At 58.8% G+C, this 18,933-nt stretch overlaps 1 protein-coding gene across 1 annotated transcript in view; it reads left to right on the forward strand.

Moving 5' to 3' along the window:
* Positions 1-18,933, forward strand: part of SYT7 (synaptotagmin 7) — a 59,550-nt gene that overhangs the window by 13,759 nt on the left and 26,858 nt on the right. Inside the window, exons 3-5 of the mRNA XM_058306187.1 lie at positions 10,822-10,925; positions 14,855-14,934; positions 18,018-18,149. Of these exons, the coding sequence (XP_058162170.1) occupies positions 10,822-10,925; positions 14,855-14,934; positions 18,018-18,149 (316 nt within the window). The remainder of the gene's footprint in view (positions 1-10,821; positions 10,926-14,854; positions 14,935-18,017; positions 18,150-18,933) is intronic.

Below are 18,933 nucleotides of genomic sequence, written 5' to 3' on the forward strand. Positions count from 1 at the left end.
AACCCAGGGACCAAGTTCTGTTTCAGCACCAGGGACAGAGACACCTTCTCTCGGGTCAGATTCAGCACCGCGGACAGAGCCCTGGGGGCGCACGGAGACTCAGTCCTTATATTTGTCACACAAATGATACCCCAGAAAATGGTAGAAGGGCACCTTCAAAAGGGAATCTCAGGCATGCTGGTAGTCTAATGAGGAGTCTTAGGACCAGAGAGTTGGGTGAGTTGTCTAAGGTCACACAGCAGCAGGGTGACAGGACTGAACTCAGATCTCCTCTCTTCTGGGTTCTCTCTCCATTCATCTCTCCCATACCTGGATTCTCCCTCCTCTCTAAATATCTCTGATGCTACTTTACATTATGCTGTCTCCCCAAGATCCCTTGAGCAGGTAAAGATGAAGCCCAGGTCAAGGATCCAAATCCTGGGATGGGAGAGTCCTAGCCTCAGTGGCCGTCGTGACTCCAAGCCTCAGGTGGGAGGAAGTCTGGGCAGGACAGGGGCCCTGGCCTGTAAATAAGCCTGTGGCTTGGGGAGGTAGAGTTGAGTCATCAGCCCAAGGAACTCTTAAGTGCTCTGAGATCCTCGAATGAAATATAGCACACCGTTCCCATCCCAGCTTCTTTGCAGCCCGTGTATTATTAATAACAATAAGATGCTGATTTAGACGAAGGCACAACAATGCATTATTCATAGGAGTAACTGGTGGTCAAGGCCTGCACTTAATCATCACACTTCCTTGATCCTGCCCCCACTCTGCGTTCCTGGTGAAGAGGCCCTCCGTCTGTGTGCCTCCTTTCCTGGGCTCCCGCTGCTGTAATGGACGTGATCGTTTTCACAGCTGCCCAGGTGGCGCATCAGCTTTGGGATCAGGGTGGGTGGGAGAGCAGCAGGTTCCAGAATGACTTCTGGCTGGATACCCTTCAGCCTGAACTTCCCCCCTCGGAGCTGGCACCTGGCTCTGTCCAACCTGAATGGCTTTGACCCCGATGACTGCCAGGCACAGCAGCATTCTGGGGTCTGCAGCTGGCCTGTCTGCCCCTACCCCTCCATTGAGGCTGTGGACTGAAGCCAGCTGCACTAGGCCGGCCAAAACCAGGACTTGTGGGCGGTGGGTGTGGCTGTAGTGAGAAGCCGGGTGGGGTCACTGGACAGAGGACACCCCATCACCTCCATTAACTGAGATAATGGATGTGAAACCCTCAGTAACTGTGAGGCACTTTGTAAACCATTCTGCGCTGTACAAATGTGAGCGGTTATTGCCAAGGCCATGCTCTCTGCTGGAAGAGAGAGACCAGAGGTGGGGAAGGCATAGACAAGGCCCTCATAGCTTGCCAGGCCTCGCTCCCTGATGAAGAGTCAAAATGCTTGTGGATCCCGACATGTCCCCGTCCAATTTCTTGCTGGAACGGCTCCTGGCCGGTCCAGATAATCCTTCATTCGCTGTTTACTCACTTGGCATCCCCTCTGAATTCTAAACCGTCTGCATCCAGCCGGCCTCTGCGGCCCCTGCCAGCACTCTCCCTAGCTCACTCACGCATTATCTGTTTTTATTACAGTCAAGGTTGAGGAGGCTTGCTCGTGCTAAGCCCCTATTTTCAGTTCCTTGTAACTTTCCAAAACAATTCCCCTCGGGCCTTCTCTTTCTCCAGCCTTGATCCTGCCCCGGGCAAGGCTGGAGGGATTGTGGGCGCCTCCAAGTGCTTTCTAAAGGACCCTCAGAAAGAATGTCCAGAGGGCATGGGGCAGGGCCAAGGCCCAGCTTTCCTGGGAAATGAGTGTGTGTTGGGTTTTCTTTCCCTTCCTTTCTTTTTTTTTTCCTTTTCTCCGCCCATCTTATTTTCTTTTTCCTACAGTGAGGGATAAGCTTTCCCTCTTACCCAAGGTGGGTGGTCTGTAGGGGGAGGCTTTGGATGGAGAGAGAGCTGGGAATTCAGCCTGGTAATGAGCCCCGGCCTGGCTGTAGCTCACTGGTTTGCTGTTCTTTTCTCTTCAATCCTGCCCCTTTCTGGCTTTCTTCTGTGTGTTGGGGTGAGGATGGGGATGAGGGACCAAAAATGCCCCCCCCCCCCAGCAGTCCTGGGGCTAGGTGTAGGCTCTGCCCACTTGTGAATGTCCTCCCCCCATCCCCCATTTCCATCTGCTCAGCATGCACAACGTAGAGGGGCGCTGCCTATGGAAACCTGTGACTCCAGCTCTCACTGTTTTCCACCTTGAACGTCATTCCACAGCCACCAAGGGATGGGGGAGGGCGCTGGGGCGGATGCTAGAGCAGAAGGGATGCGTAGGGTGGGAGGAGACCCGATCAGGATGGGAGCGCGGTGGAGCAGCCAGCCTCAGCCACCCCCACCACACTCTGCTTTATCTCCGGGAGAGTGGCTGCACCCTAGTCAGAGACAGGGCCCTGGGCAAGTTCTCGGGCTGCCCCACCCTCCTCTTCTTCCTGCTCCCAGCCCCAGGCCCCTAGCCCCCAGCCTATTCCAGGACGTCAGGTGGGGTGAGCCTCAGTCTACTGAGGGTGGCTCTACTGAGGCCCTGGGCTGGGCCAGCCTAACGGGCGAGGAGCCCTAGGAAACAGGTGTGTGTGTGAAAGAGAAAGAGAGAGAGTGGTCTCTGGAGAGCTTGGGGTAACTCACATGGCTCCCAGTTGGTAAAAAGCTTAGGAAAGTGGAGCCCTTTCCTTGGCTGTTCGTGATTTTGCATTCACTCGGTTTCTTTCTTCTCTTCCCACTATCCCCGGAGCACCTTTCATCGAGGGCTCAGCTCTCTTAAGGTGGAACGAGAGTGAGAGCCGCAGAGTTTGAGGTCTTACAGACCCCAGGTCCAGGCCTGGCTTCACCTCTCCTCTGCCGTGTGCTCTCGGGCAAGTGTTTAATCCTTGTGAGCCTCAGTTTCCTTCCTCTAAAGGCTGTGGCATAATTGTACACTGAGCTTACATTAGCTGCTATGATTAAGGGTACTTGGTATGTAGAGCAATGGCCTAGAACCTGGGGGTGTCCCTAAGAACCTCTAGGTTAGGAGGGCGTGGGGGTGATGGTGAAGTCCTGGGTATAGGGGTGTGTGCATGTCTCTGAGGGTATAAGAGCATGAGACTTACGGGAGAAAGAATCTTTGGGCACAGATTCCAGCGTGTTCAGTGGCTGCTCTGCAGCATCGGCTGGAGGCTGTGTGAGACCCAAAGCAACGGGAAGACAGGACCTCACTCCATTGGTTCTGTTGCGGGGGACAGGGCTACCCCATGAAAAGGGAGTTGCAGAGAGTCAGCTAGTCCAGTTCAGAGAAGGAAGAGTGCTGTGAGTACCTGTCATCAGGGAGGGCTTCGTGGAGGAGGTGGGCTTCCTTGGGGCTTTGAATAATTTCATGCATTTTTAGCAAGTATTAATCTCACCTCCCCTCTATACCATGCCTTGGGCTACAGAGATGACTCATCTGGAATCTTGGTCCTTCAGGTGATCCCAGAAGGGAAGAGGTCTAGGAAGATCTCATTGTTAACCCACAATGGTGAATTGCCATAGTTACAGGGGAGGCATAAAGGATTTGGGAGGAAATGAGGGCCACCTCTGTCTAGGGGCCTTGAAGGTAGAGAATGGAAGGGAGAGCTTTCCAGGCCGAGGAAGCAGCTTGTGCAAAGCCTCATAGGTATGGAAATTGCTTGGGCTGCTAAGGGAAGGAGGAGAGCTGGGTGTGGCTGGGTGGTAGCACATCACTCAACAGACACCTTCACGGCCGCTAGCTCAGAGTGAGGCAGCTATAGCATGGCGGTAAAGTACAGGCTCAAGTTGCTTTAATTTTCTATGCCTCAGTTTCTTCCAGGCGTAATAACAGTGCCTGACTTTGGAGATCATATGAGATGATGCACATGAGGTTCCCCGTACAGTGTGACGTTGGACAGCTCAGTGAACGTTAACCGTTTTTTGGCCCTTGTTGTACCTCGTCACAGGAGGTCAGGGGTGACTGCCACCATTTGAAGGTGAAGCACTAAGGCCCAGCAGGTCTGGGACACAGAAAGGGCCAGGGGTCGAGCTGAGACTTGAACCCAGGTCATCTGCCTCTAAATCTCGTGCCTGCTCTACTGCCTTGCCTCAGAAACACAGACAGAATTTGAGGGGACAAGAGACTGACGTGGGGAGAGCAGGCTAGGCCAGAGGAATGGTGTGAGCGCCTTGATCTCGTGGCGGGCAGAGGGAGCCGGGCTTATGCCTGTGACCGTGGGGGTCCGGGCCTGGGGCAGTTGGCGTGGCCCGCGCCTGCGTGTGAGTGTGGGGTGAGCCGTCAGTGTGTGTGCCAGGGATGGATAGCCGTGGCCCGTGTGGCTGTGGGTTCTGTGTCAGGGCCCTGAGTGTGAGCCGCTCCTCCTCTGGCTCCCCTCCTCGTGCCCCCTGCATGCCTGGTGAGCTTGCCCTCAGAAGTCCATTCCCTCTCCAGCAGCTCCCCGGGGCATCCCGGCAGCCAGCGGCCCTGTTTGATTCTGTTCATCCATAAATCATGGCTCGCTGAGGAGATGAGAGGGAGTTGGGAGTGGGGGCAGAGCCCTGGCAAGAGACAGGGTCGGGCCTGCAGCTCACACCTGAGGCCCAGCCCGGCGTCCAGCTGTTGCCCTCCACATCCCCAGGCCTCAGCCCTCCCCCTTCCCTGCTGTAGGCTGGTACCTGCTCCTGGGCAGGCCCTGCCCAGGTCCCAGGCAGTTAAGAGTGCACCGTTGAGTGAGTCATGACTCCTGACTTCTGCTGGGTGGAGAAAACTAGAGGTGTATACAGTTCAGTATTTCATCAACACTCAATGAATGCCAACTCTGTGCCCCAGATACCTCTAATACAGGGCACAGCGTGGTAATGCTATGATAATAGCTTGCATTTATTGCCTACTTATTCTGTGTCAGGCACTGTGCTAAGCACATTATAAATGCGAATTCCTTTAAACCTTACAATAGTCCTATGAGACTTGTACTAGTATTAGCTACTGTTTACAGATGGGGAAACCAAGGCACGAAGAGATCAGAGCACATGGCTTGGAAGTATGGGAGCCAGGATTTGTGCCCAGGCTTTTTGGCTCCACTGTCCTGCGCTTACTCGCTATACTCCAAAAGAAAGATGCAGGCACATGTGATGGAGCTTGGAGGCAGGAGTTACTAATTCCTTCTGGGGAAATTAGGAAGGCTTCATGGAGGAATTCGTCAGGCAAAGATGGGCCTGGGGAAAGAAGAGAAGGGGTCCTGGTGTGAGTGCACACATGTGTGTGTGCGTAAAAGAGAGAAACGCCCAAACTTGGTCCCAGCCGTTGCTCCCATCTCTCTTCTGCCATCTTGTTTGGAGGACAAGTGAGAAAACACACGCAGGCATTTAACAGTCAACAAATATTTATCGAGCGCTTCCAGCGCATCACTGAGGATCCTCGAGTAAGCAAAAGCAGATGAAGCCCCTGCCCTCACGGAGCCTGGAGCCTGGAGCCTGGTACATAGCAGGTGCTTAATAAGTAGTAGCGAGTATGAGCATTGTTAGAAACCTGGGATTCCTCCCCATTCATTCTTTCAATGAGTAGTCATTGATCGCCTTACTATGAGCCAGTCGCTGTCCGCCGTGCTAAAAATGCGGTGGTGAGCTGGAGATCAAGTCCTGCCTCATGGAGCTGCCATTCCAGAGGGGAAGACTGGGGGGGGGGAAGGGGACGACGACGACACATCTTGTCTGCTTTCCCGGGAACAGGCTCTGCCCTTAGATCTCCGTGCGGTTTCACGGGCTCTGCCTACGGGAGCCGGCACAGCACACAGGACTCGGTTGGATCCTGATGAGCCCCGAGAGCTAATCGGCTACATGCCAGCTGCAGGCCCGGACAGAGCGGGCAGAGACGTGTCCTAGCTGACACCTCACTCCCAGGGTGGCCCTGGGTTTGGACCCAGGAGGCCTGGCTCTGCCCCGCTCCCAGCCCACCCTGCCTCCCAGGGTTCCCAATGTTAGCTTTCTGCCCTTGTCTGCGTGTCTCCCCCCGGGACCCAGGATGACCCCTCCGCCCGAGGATAGGCTGTGGAATTCAGCCCCGTGGAAAGGCTGACTACGGCTGCTGTCTTTTCTTTCTCCAAATGTTAATGTGCTGACAATAAGGGGACTTGAAACCATGCATGTCATCTGAGGAAGGGTTGGAAGGGCTGGGGCGGCTTTGCCTGGAAAAGACTTGAAGGGGACGTGAGAGCTGTCGGCCAGGATTTGGAGGCCTGTCATGTGGCCAAGGGAGCCAGCTTGTGCCCAGCAGCTCCGGGGGGCAGGCTTAGGACCACGGGGGTAAGTTCTAGGGAGGCAGGTTCAGCTCAGCACAAGGCCTGGCAGCCCTCCCTAACGATGCCTGTCTGGGGAGGGCCTGCCACCTGCAGACCAGCGTCCTGTCCCCAACAGCTGTCCCGGGGAGGGGGGGGTTGTGCATCTGTGGGGCCTGGCTGCATGACTTCCGAGTCCCTTCTGGCCCAGGACACAGTGACTCCACAGTCTGGGAAGGGTTTCACTCTGGCTGGCAGGCGAGAACACGCTTGTGCCCCTTGATTACAACATTGCTTGAGGGTGTGCTGGCCAAGGACGTCATGTCACTTTTATTCACGACATCAATGCAATTTGTAACTGCAAGCTTTTGCTTCACCCTGGCTTCCAGGGCTCTCCGAGGGATGCTGAAGGGCTGGGAAATCTTGGGTAGGGGAGGTACCAGCTGGAAGACGGCAGCATCCCCTCGTGTGACACAGGAACCCTTGGGTCACCAAGTCCAAGGAGGTTCAGACCTTTCTTAGCAACACATTTTTTTCTTCAAATGGAATTTTATGCAAAAGTCCAAGATGAGGAATGGAGGGAAATGCCACTGCTCTGGTTAAAGGGGTCTTGGGGGAGCCACAGCTTCAGCTGCTCGGCACCCTCCTCCATAGCCCCTGAGAGATTACTGGGAACCCTAAGGGTTCCAAAGGGCACACTTTGAAAGCCAACTCTCCACCGCAGCAGCAGGGGTGGTGTCAAGGCAAAGAGTTGGGCTCTGAGCCAGACTGCCTGGGTTCAAATCCTGGCTCCATCACATACTAGCTAGATGACCTTGGACACGGCATTGGACCTCTCATGCCTCATTTCCCCATATGTAGAGCTGTTGCTGCATCTAGAGCATCTGGAGTACCTTGCTCATCACGGGAGCAAGGAAGGGTCAGCCCTTCACAGATGAAGGCACTGAGATCCCAAGAGGTTGAATGCCTTGCCCACAGATGACCACACAGCTGGTCAGTGACATAGACTCCAAACCCAGTGCTCCTTCTGCTGTGTCCTCAGAATTTTAGATGCTTAAGATGGGTGTTCCCTCTGCTCTCTGGGGACACTTTCGTGTGTGCCACTGGTTTCTGGGCAGCCTTCTGTCATCCCCAGGGGCTCTCCAGCCTACAGCAGGGGTGGAGAAGAGTTGTTTGTTTTCTTTTGTGTGTTTGTGTGTGTGGGGGTTCCAGGGAGGTGACTCTCTGCCCATGACCAAGAGGTCTGGTGATAGGTGGAGAGGGCACTAGGACCAAGGAACCCACGGGGAGCATGGCAGTGACCTTCAACTGGCCACCTACCATAGTTGCTGGATTATGAGCTTGCTAACATCCCCTCCTGCCCCTCCCTGCTCAGAATCTTCCCTGGCTCCCGTGGCCTAAGGATCAAACCAGCTCTCAGCCTGACAGACAAGCCCCACTCTCATTCCCAGCCTGCTCTCCACCACCTCACTCCCCAGCCCCCCAGCCACCACGCTCCTTCCCATCTCCTTGGCTTTGCTCTTGCTGTTCCCTCTGCCCATCATGACCTGCCTTCTGCCTCCCCCACTTCCCAGGCCACATCAAACACCACCTCCTCAGGGAAGCCTTCCCAGATAGCTCCCTTGTCCAGCGAGGTCAGTCGCATCTTCATTTGTACGACCACGGCCCTCTGTTTACCCCTGTCATAAATGAACACCAATAGCCATAATAATGGCACCCATCCATGGAGTGCCAGCAACTACCCTGTGTGGTGGGCGTCCCTGGGAACAAGCCAGCTCCCTTGGGCACACGACAAGCCTCCAAATACTGACCGACAGCTCTCACGTCCCCGTCAAGTCTTTTCCAGGCAAAGCCACCCCCCAGCCCTTCCAACCCTTCCCCAGATGACATGCAGGATTTCAAGTCCCCTTATTTCATCACATTAATGTTTGGAGAAAGAAAAGCCTGCAGCCGTAGTCAGCCTTTCTGCAGGAATGAATTCCACGGCCTGTCCTCGGGCGGAGGGGGACACTGCCTGGCTAAGACATGTGTCCCAGTCCCCTCAGCCAAGAGGGGGCGGCGCTCTCCGCTCACACAGGTCTTGTGAGGCCTGGAGCCCCTGCCTGGGGGTCCTGTCCTTCTCTGGTTCTGGAACCCTGCCCGCTAGGAGATCATTAGCCGAATTCCTGCCTGTCTTTGCCGCTTGAGTGGCAGTTGCTTGTGGGTAAAGCCCATCTCCCTTGTGCCTCAGGAAAGAGTCATAAGACATGGCGGCTAAAGAAAGCTCAGTACAAGAATGGAGTTTCCTTCTTTTTAAAGCGAATTCAACAAAGGAAGGTGCGGGGGTCACCTGCTTTCCCAGACCGCACAGCTTCCCCTACCGCTCAGACCCTCCCTGTGGGGTGGAGGCCAGTTCCTGTGGGGACAGCTGGGAAAAGTGCAGGCTCCATGCCAGGAAGGCACCCTTTCCTGTCCCTGAGCTTCGGGGGCTGCCCATGTGGCTGAGGGCTTTGGCCAACGGGCTCCTTTCAGCCTTGCAGAGCTGCACTCCTCACCTGGGGTGGCAGTGGGGCGCAGTGGCTGCCCCAGGTCGGAGTTCATAGATGCTGTGAGTCCTGAGGTTGGCAGCGAATGGGGTGCAGGGGCTTCCTGGTGACTGAGGCTTTGGACCTGGGACAGGGGACGGCAAGGTGGCCTGGGGGTTGGACAGGTGGGGGTTGGGCAAAGGCGGCCGTTCCCCACAGCTGGGAGTCTCAGGAAGTTAGAAAGGAAGAAGAGATAGGATGTGGGGGCATTTTCAGAACTTGGAGTTGTCCTGGGTGGTACTACAGGGACAGGTGCTGGACATTGCATGTCCTGCCATGGCCCACTGGGTGGAATGAGAGAGAGTGTAAACTACAAAGTGAACCATTATCCATGTGGTGCAGCAGTGCTCCAAAATGTATTCACCACATGCAATAAATGTCCCACAATGATGAAAGAGGTTGTTGATGTGGGAGGAGTGGGGTGAGGGGGATGGGGGTATATAGGGACCTCATATTTTTTAATGTAACATTTAAAAAAAAAATAGAGAGAGAAAAAAAATTGTCCTGAAAGACATTGCAATGGCAGATACAGGCCATTATATATCTTGTCATAACTTACAATGTTGTGTGGAAGAAAGTTTAAACTATAGTGTAAACTATAATCCACACATAATGGCAATGCTCCAATAATGTGTTCATATTGTAACAAATGTACCACCCTAATGAAAGATGTTGTTAATGTGGGAAAGTGTGGTAGGGGTAGGGAGTGGGGCATATGGGAATCTCCTATATTTTTTTATGTAACATTTATATAATCTCAATTTCATTTAAATAAAAACTAAAAAAAAAAAAAGAAAGGAAAAAGTGGACCCTCACCAGATTTTAGGGATAGCAGTGGGAGGCCAGCTGCATGGGGGTACGGACGCTGTGGTGGGAGTGAGCCCAAAGGGCCCTGGGAGCACAGGGTGCCGTGGCAAAGCAAGAGAGGCCAGGGAGAGGAAGGGCGGCCGATGCTACAACCGCAGGAACCGCGGCCAGACGGATATCGTCAACTCTTAATTACCATCATCACAGCACAGAAGAGCCCACGATACCTTGTCTATAAATAAAGTGTCCCCATGGCTTTAGCATGCAACCCGGTGCATCTACACCCTGCTTTCTCTCCTCCCTTTCCCATGTGATCAGTTTTGGTGACGGTTTTGCCTTCCTTACCCTTGACTTGCGCTAATCTTTACAGCCGCCTGGGAGGATGGCAGGGGAAGTTAATCCGTACTTTACAGGAGAGAAAATTGAGGGGTTATTTGACTTGTCCAAAGCCACACAGTGAGGAAGAGGTGGGATGGGATAAGAACCTGGGATTTTCCTCCCAGAGCAGGGTGGAGGCTTCCCTCCTGACGTCTCTGGTACCTGAGCTGGTGGGATGGAAGCTGCTCTGTGGTGCCAACAAGGGAGATGGGGCTCGGGGTGGGGGAAGCGGAGGAGAGCTCAGAGGGGCCTAGGGGCTGCAGAGGGCAGGGGTGTGCAGAGGTCAGCTGGGTGGGCTTTCTGCTAAAGGAGGAGAGGCAGGGTCAGAGGGTTCTGGACAGTGCCCCTCTGGCTATACACAGGGTGGCTGAATCTTGGCCAGATACTTAAGAGGGTCCATTCATGCCCATAGGGAAGATGGCTTTAGAGGGACCGTAGGAATTGATCCTTATCCTTGGGCCAGATTTGGCTGGAGCTCTGGCTCGGTGCGTGTGTGAGGAGGTGGGTGGAAGAGTGCTGGGCAGGAAGGCCGTGCAGAAGCAGGGGCTCCTTTGGAAGGATCACAGGCCTGTGAAGACCTGGGGGGCTGAGGGGCACAATGCCCTCCATTTTACAGAGGAGGAAACTGAGGGCCCAGAGAGGGGAAGGGACTTCCTAAAATCACCCAGCAAGGCAGGGCTGGGAACAGAACCTGGGGCTCAGAGCTCTGTCCTGTTCCCCACGGTGCTGCGACCAGATGGAGGGGAAGGGCGGCTGTCCTGGGGGGCTCTGGGCTGAGGGAGGGTGGCTGGCCCCGGCCAGTGAGGGTCTGACCTGTGTGTGTCCTCCCCAGGGGCGCCCACCCGCGACGTCCTGCTGGTCTCTGCCATCATCACCGTCAGCCTTAGCGTCACTGTCGTCCTCTGCGGCCTCTGCCACTGGTGTCAGCGCAAACTGGTGAGGCTCCTGGGGGCGCCCGGCCCTGCCCCCCACCCCCAACCTCCCCAGCCTCGTGGATGACCCACCTGGACACCCAGAACCTAAGGACAGACATTGGTGGGCAGTCGCACTCGCGGCCACGCACACCCACGCACATGCAGCTCCACCTCCCGCTTGAGGAACCGCAGGCACACACGCGCAGACCGAGCATTGAGCCCCGCCCCGGCACACCCCCGGCCCGCGCCGCCCCCTCCGCCCCGCAGCGCCCAGCCCGGGCTCCTGGCCAATGAGGAGGCGCCGGCCGCCCCGCCCCGCGCGCACATCCATCCTGCTTCCCCGGGTTTGTACAAGCACAAACGGCTTCTTTTCCTTTTTAACGAGGACCGAGGAAGTAACGAGCAGGACGAGGCCATCAATAAGTAACGGGCCGTCCCGAGGGGCATTAATCACCCGAGGCGCGAGAGGCGCGGGGCCCGGCCGCCAGCCCGTGGCGCCCCGCTCCCGCCCCTCTGCTCCCACGTCCTGCGTGCCCCAGCCCTGAAGCGAGGTGGGGACTTTGGGGGAGGCAGGGGCGCCCCCGGGGGTGGGCCCAGAGGCGTCGAAGGTGTGAGACCCTTCCCGGGGCGCAGGCCTCACCCCTTACCCAGGTTGGATGCCGAAGGGTCCCTGGCAGACCCTCTCCGTCCCCCTGGATAGGAGCGGTGGGAGTGGGGGCCCTGCCAAATGGGGCCCTGAGGCCAAGGCGGGAGGGCCGTGGGCGCAGGCTCTGTGCCCCACTCCAGCGGGGAAGGGAAGGAGCAGGTGCCTCAGCCAGAGGGTACTGGGGGTTGTGAGGGGTGCTGGGGGAGGACCAAACTCTGACTCTCCACTCTGGGACGTTGTGCCGCAGGCAGCTCCCACCGCTGGGGAGGCGCCGTGCTGGCCAGCTCCTGCAACGTGTGAGTGTAGGTGAGCGTGTGTGTGTGTGCGCGCGCCGCCTGGGCCGGCGCCTGCCTGCAGGTGTGTGCAGCCGGGCTGGCCGCCTTGCACCGCTCCGGGCTCCCCAGTGTCTGCAGCTGTCTTGGAAATTCAGGGGAGGTGGTGGAGGGGCCTGGGCCACGTGCCTGTGTGTGAGTGTCCCGGGAGGCTGCAGGAGTGGCAGAGAGCACACTGCAGCCCTCTGCGTCTTGTTGGAGGGTCCGTCTAGACTGTCTGTCTGTCTGTATTCGAGGGCAAGGGAAGAAGGTTGTATTGAGCAGGCACTGCAGGTGACCTTGTGGGTGCAGGTGGGGGGATCTTGGTGTTGCACGAGTTGTCTTTAAGGGTGCTGGTGCAGTGTGTGTGTGTGTGTGTGTGTTCACCCCTGAACGGTGGGGGTGTGGATCATTTCATCAACTCCCACGTGAGCCGGTGCTGAGGTCTGCCCTGGCCTTCCCTGTATGTGCTGCAGCGTGCGTGTGTACGTGTTGAGAGGCGCCTTCCAGGACCACAGGCCTGCGGGGAAGAGAGGCGGGAAGCAGCCTGGGCCCCAGCCCCTCTCCCACTCGCCTGCGGTCTCGGTCACGGGCAGGGCCAGGGGACAGGAGCTCAACGATGACAACAGGGGTGCTGTCAATGCAGGAGGTGATGCAGGGAGAGATGCAGAGCCAGCCCCTGCCCTGGTGCCAGCTCCTCCCTGCCCAGTCCCCACCAGGGACCTCCCCCAGAGGCCCAGAACCGTCTGTCTCTCTTGCCTTGCTCCCTGGGCTGCTGATGGATTATTACTTTGCCTGTCCCCTCCCTCCCCAAACTCTGCCACCACCACCCCACATGGGCCGCAGGAGCCAGGAGCTTTTTGTCCAGGCGGTCTCCTTGCTCCATGGAAGGGGCTCTCCTTGCCTGCCTGTCCCCTCAGCAGCAGTGACGTGATGCCCTGACAGTCCAGATCCCATTTCCAAACATTAATAACTTCCTTAATCTCCAGCTGGCTTTTTCCAGATCCGCCTGCCAGCCCCCTCCCTGATAGGCAGCCAGGAGGAACTGGGCTCCCTTGGAGCCACCTGACCCAGCCTGGGTTTCTGGCCATCGCGCCCACCCGCAAATCAAGCCCTACCCTGGCTCCTGTCCTCCCGGTACCCTACTTCCTGAGGCAGGGGGTTGCAGCTGGAAGGGAGGCATCCTGGAGCGGTGGGAGAGGCCCGCAGGCAGAGCCCCCCGAAGGCCCTGGGTGAGCTGGGGTGACTAAAGCCAGCCCTTGCCTGGCCTTGGGAAGGGGCAGCTGACCAACCCTGGAAGATGATACTGACCGGGGCAAGTTCTCCTGCCAAGAAGGAGAAGGGGTGAGGGGTTGAGGGGTGCCCCCAGCAGGGCTTAAGGTTCTAGAGAACACCGCCTGGGCTGCCACCCGGCCAGTGGCCTCCCTGGGGCAGCTCCAGCCCCTGATCTTCCCAGTTGGACTTCTGGGTAATGAGAGAAGGTAGAGCTGAGCGAGGGCAGTCCTGGTGAACCCAGCGTCCCTGTAGTTTAACTCTTAAAGTTCTGGCTCGGACCCTAGGGTGAATGGGGCAACACTTGGTGATTCTGGAGAATTGCCTTGTACCAGGGCCACACTAGGCACTAGATCGTGTCTTTGTGGGTTCCCGGTTCCAGAGACTGGGTGCTGAAATAAGTAAATAAACAAAGAAATACTACTAAGGACAGGGCGCTCCGGGTCGTGAGATGACTGCACACCATTTTAGTAAGGAGGAAGGGAGGCAGCCCAAGGGGCCAGCCAGGGTGGCGTGGGGAGAGCGTGGCAGGGCTGGGGCCAGGACCCACATGCCCTGGGACCTGGGGGCACCAGAGGAGGGCTCAGGGTCCTTCCTCGACTCCCACACACCCTTCCCCGGAGCTCCACTGCCATCTCCCTAGACAGGCGGCTCCCGTGCCCCAGGAAGGGACTGCAGCTGGCAGGAGAGTCAGGGACAGTGGCTGTGGCGGCTTTTATTTTGCTTCAGGGAGGATGGAATAATTGACTGTTGTGGCTGCGATGTTTTGGTGCACGCGACTGGCTTTTGGGGAAGCACGTGCGTGTGTGTGTGTGTGTGTCCGTCCCCGCTCAGCTGGGCAGGGGCAGGCCAGTGCCCAGGAGAGAAGGGGCTGTCGGGGGTAGCCAGCCCCGCACAGCCCTGGCCCCTCCCCACTGCTGGCATCAGCACTGGGCTCGGCCCAGGCCCGTGGCCCGTCGATGCGGTGAGGATGCTTGGTGGCAGCAAGGAATGTTAATGGCGCCAGGCTCCGCATGAGCTAAATTTAGTAACCCAAACCCAGAAGGTGAATGGTGCTCACCTTCCCGGCAGCAGGCGCCACTGCAGCCGCGGAGCTCCCGGTGTGCTTACCCCCCTGCCCTGCCCTTCTCATGCTGGTGCAGGAAACTCTGGGGGCTTGCCCAGGGCCCCAGACCACCCCTGACATTAGGGGCAGCCTCTCTTCCTCATGCCGCCTCCCCAAAAGAAGAGTGCCCAGACCCCTGGGCACAGGACCCCAGAGAGCCCCCTGCGATGCACACAGCCCTGGGCTGGCCTGGACCCAGAGCCCTCTCCGGCCCCTGCCACTCATGCCGCTGGCCGCTGCCAGCCTTGCTGTGCAGGAGGTCACCCCCACCAGCTGGGAGCAGTGACGTGGCCAGTGTGACGTGGCCAGGCGCCTGAGAGCCGTCTGTCCGTGGCAGAGGGAGCTGTGTTTCTGGGAGCTGGGCCAGGACCCCTGGAGACAGGTGGACAGGAGGGGCCCGCTCTGGGGAAAGGGGGTGCAGGGATGAGGTGCAGGTTGGGGGAGGCGGGTGCTAGAGTCTGATGGGGCCAAGAAGCTGGCACCCCACGATGGTGCCACCCCACACATTGGCCCCGGGCCCTGTTGCCCAGAGCTCTTTCCCCTGGAGGCCCCCCTTCTGGGGAGGTGGGGAGGGTGCAGCCCTGTCCCCCAGGAGTGACCTGGAACTGTCTCCATAGGGCAAACGCTACAAGAACTCCCTGGAGACAGTGGGCACGCCAGACTCGGGGCGCGGGCGCAGCGAGAAGAAGGCGATCAAGTAGGTGCCAGGCCGTGGGGGGTGGGGTGGGAGCACACAGGCCGCCGAGGGGCGGGGAGCCCCTTCCCACCCACAGACTTGGCACCCACACTGTCTACCCCCACCCCCCACCCCACACACCCCCAATGCCCCAAGGTGGCCCTGGGCACCCCCTTTCCTTCCCGGCCCTCCAGGTCCCTGCAGTGTCCCGAGCCCCCAGCCCATTTCTCCAGCTGCTCTCGCCACCAGCGGGGTCTGCCTACCCCTCCAGCCGGGTGCTGGTCCGTCCAGGCCCGGCGCTGCACGTTTACGCCCCTACCTGCATCCTCATGGCTGCCACACTCCCCCACCAGCCCCTGGCCCTGTGCTGGGGACCCCCCACTCCTGGTGAGCCCGGGCTGTCTTCTCAGACTCCATCCACATCTTCCTCACAGACAGAAGCCCTGGGGACCCTGCCAGTCCCCTGGTGCTGAGCCACTCCGGGGAAAGGCCCAGGTGGGGAGGCTGTGTGTTTCCCTCCACCCCCCCCCACCTGTCACCCCCAGGCCCTGCCTCCTGTCTGGCTGCCTCTGGCTTGCCCAGGTTGCCCCCTTTTGCCCTGAGCGCCCTCTTCGGGCAGGCTGCTCTGCCTCCCACCACAGACGCCGGCCCAGGGACTTGCTGAAGGGCACTGGGGGCACCAGGAGAAGCCTCTGGCCGGGCTATGGCAATGGAGGAGTCTGCCTGCTGGGGGTGGCCCCAGCCCCTTCCCTGCCAAGATGCCCCGGCTTAGCTGTCAGCCAAGGGGCTGCCCTGGACACCAGGCCCCCCCACCCCGCTCCATCCTTTCTTCCTCAACTCCAGGCTCCAGCCGCCTGCCCCCACCCCTCCTCTTCGGCCCTCCCCACCGCCCGATGCCCCCTGCCCTTCTGGTTCCTCTCTCCCCGGTCCTGCCCCTTCCTTTCTTCCCACCTTTTCTTCTTCCTCTCCCCCTGCTCCTGAGGGCCCTCCCTGCCCGCACCTCTTTTCATCTCTTGCTGAGAACCTGTTGTGGCTGGGTCTCCACAGCAGCTGGGGGGGGCGGTGCCTGCGGGGCCGGGTAAGTGGAGGGGCGGACCGGGTGGAGGTTGGGGTGGGTGGGAGGCTTGGAGGAAGGCCATGGGGAGCCTTTGAAGCTGGCCTGGGTTGCCAGCTCTCCCGCCTTCAAAGCTGAGAGCCGGCGGGTCTACCGCGCTGTTACAGAGCACGGGCCCCAGGCTTTCTGAAGGCAGGGGTCCCGTGGGGGGCAGCGCGTGACCAGCCCTGCCCCCGTCCCATCTCCAGGCCAGGCCCTTGACAGGGTTTGCAGCCTCAGGCCAGGGCAGGGGCTTGTCTCTCCAGGTGGCCGTAACCTTCCCGGATGGGGTGCTTTGTGGCAGGGCCAGAACGAGGAGGCAGGAGGCCCAGCAAGGAGGGCGGGCATTGGGCGCTGTCAGGCCGGGACCAGTGCCCCCAGGGCTCTCTAAGACAAAGCGAGGACACGGGTGGACCACCCCGCCCCCCTCTCTATGTTCCTGCACCCCACCATCCCCAGTCCTGGCCTGCCCCCTCCAAGTCAGACCCTTGGCCCCGGTTCCTGGGTCTTTGCCTCTTGCCAGGGAAGAACAGGAAGGTTCCGTGCCAGCTGAGGGTAGGGATCAGGGCCTACCCACTGCACAGTCACCCTGTGGACTTGGGACCTCCTCAAAAGGGACCATCTCATCAAGGATTCTAGGAAACTGTGCTCTCTAACAGGGCTTCCCAAACAGTGTTCCTCAGAGCGCTCCTGCCCTTAAATGACTAATAGGTGTTCCAGGAATCAAAGATTCCACGGCCAACTAAACTGGGAAACACCACAGACTACTCTTCTTTGGAGATACAGGATAGTCACTGACACATTAAAGGTGCTGAGAAGTCCTTCAGTAAAGGAAGCAGTGCTTCCCAAACTTATTTACTTAAAGGTCCTCTTTTTCCAGTACTGGCCATGGACACTGGAGCTCCTCAGAACACAGGGTGGGAAACCAACTCGGCAGTGACGACTGTGGATTGATCTTTTTCTCTAAGACTAGGGATGGATGGCCCTAATATTGGAGGTCTGGGAGGGAGCCCTTCCAACCTCTCTCTCACTTCCAGCTAACACGGAGAAGATCCAGCCATACCCCTGTGTGCATACATGCTGCGCGCGACAGGGGTGTCAAAGGACACTCAAAGGTCTTTGAGGGCTTTCTCCTGGGGCCTCCCCAGTAAGGGGCTTCCAGCCTGCTGAGGGTCTGTCCAGGGGCCCAGGCTGAGTGAGCCCCCATCATCCCCACCCAGAGAAGGGCGGGGCCCCTGCCCAGGCACCTGAGCAAAGAACTGGGGGCCCCTGGTGAGCCTGAGGCCTTCAGCTCAGGCCTGGGACTGATCCCACCACCACATTTGGAATGAGCTCAGCTGAGATGCCCCAATCTCATGAAAAGCCAAGAAGGAGCGAGGGGCAGAGAAGGTCAGCAAGTACCTCAGGCCGCTGGGAGGAGACGAAAGATGGGGGGAGCGGGCCTTACTCGGGAGGGACTCTGTGGAGAGGAGACAGAACAGGGGAGAAGCTCAGCTCTTCTAGAGCTAGGACCTCCTACCCACCACTGGGAGTGCCAATGGCCTAGCTGGTACAGCCAGCCTTCTCGCTTGACAGGCGGGGAAACTGAGCCCAGGAAGGGTAGGGCTTAGCAGCAGCTCTTTCTGGCCAGAAACCAGCACCCTCTCCCCCCTTCCCCCACCCCAGCCCCCTCCCCCCCTCTGCCTCCCCCCCAGCCCCCACCGATCACCATCTCTCTCTCTCCCACCAGCTTCGGAGGTGCGAGGCTCCCGGCTGCCCACCTGCAGCTGGCCTCCTTTCAGTGCAGTTTCTCTGCAGCCCTCGGGCGTGTGCGTGTATGTGTGTGTGTGTGCGCGTGTGCCCGGCTGCACCCCCTGCCTCTCTTCCTTCCACAGGAGCAGACCCCTCGCTCGCCCAGCCCTCCAGATGCCCCCGTCCCCGGGGCCCCACATCCCCTCAGCCCCTGCAGGACTTCCAGTTCTGGTCTCTTCTTGTACTCCCTGTTTTCTCCCCTCTCTCTCTGCCCCTCCAGTGATCTAGACAGAGACTTTTGGAATAACAATGAGAGCACAGTGCAGCAGAAATGGAGCTCCTACCCTCCCAAGGAGTTTATTCTAAACATTTCACCCTACGCCCCTTATGGCGACCCACGACTGTCCCTCAAGTGAGTGACTTTACCTGGCTTGATCATGTGTACCAGTACCCGCGCTCGCCCTCCTCCCCTCCGCCCGGCCCCCCTCCCTCTCCCCCCTCCTCCCCCCCCACTTCCCCCCTGCCCCCGTCCCCCCCATGGGCAGGCTGACCATGGAGACGAGCAACCCCTCCTGCCCCCCACCCCGCCTGCCCCCCCATCCCATCTCCTCCCCCAGGGCCAGCCACGCAGGAGAGCTCCCCAGCAGCCACACCCAGCACCCCCTCCCGCCGGTCCCCGCCCCCTCCGTGCAGTCAGGATGGGGTTGCCCGTTTCGGCCCCTCCCCTCGGTGTGGCTCGCTCTTTCCTTCCCGCTGTGCGCTGCTGCCGTGGCTGCTCCGTGGTCGGTGGTTGGTGGTTCGCGGCGGTGGCGGCGGTGATGGTGGTGGTGGTGGTGATAAACTCTGACTAACACGGCTTTCTCTTTCTCCCTGCCTTGGGGCCTCCTGGCCTGGACAGCCCGCTCTTCCTCCGTCGTTAACCCTTCGTTGTCCTGTGGGATAGAGTCGGAGGTGGCTGCCCTCCCCCACCCCCGCCGCCCCTGCCCCAGGCGGTGGGGAGGGGCCCCCCTCCGTTGTCGTGGTGCGTTTTTCTCCGACCCCCCAGCCCGCCCAGCCCCCCTCTCTCCTCTTTGCAGGCTCCGGCCATTAACCCATCTGCAGTGCTGATGTCTCTCTCTCTCTCTCTGTCTGTCTCTTGTCCGTCTGTCTCTCTCCTCTTCCTCTCTCGCTGTCTCTTCCTTCCTTTTATCTGTCGT

The sequence above is a fragment of the Dasypus novemcinctus genome, chromosome 10, assembly GCF_030445035.2.
Source record: "Dasypus novemcinctus isolate mDasNov1 chromosome 10, mDasNov1.1.hap2, whole genome shotgun sequence".
Taxonomy (NCBI): domain Eukaryota; kingdom Metazoa; phylum Chordata; class Mammalia; order Cingulata; family Dasypodidae; genus Dasypus; species Dasypus novemcinctus.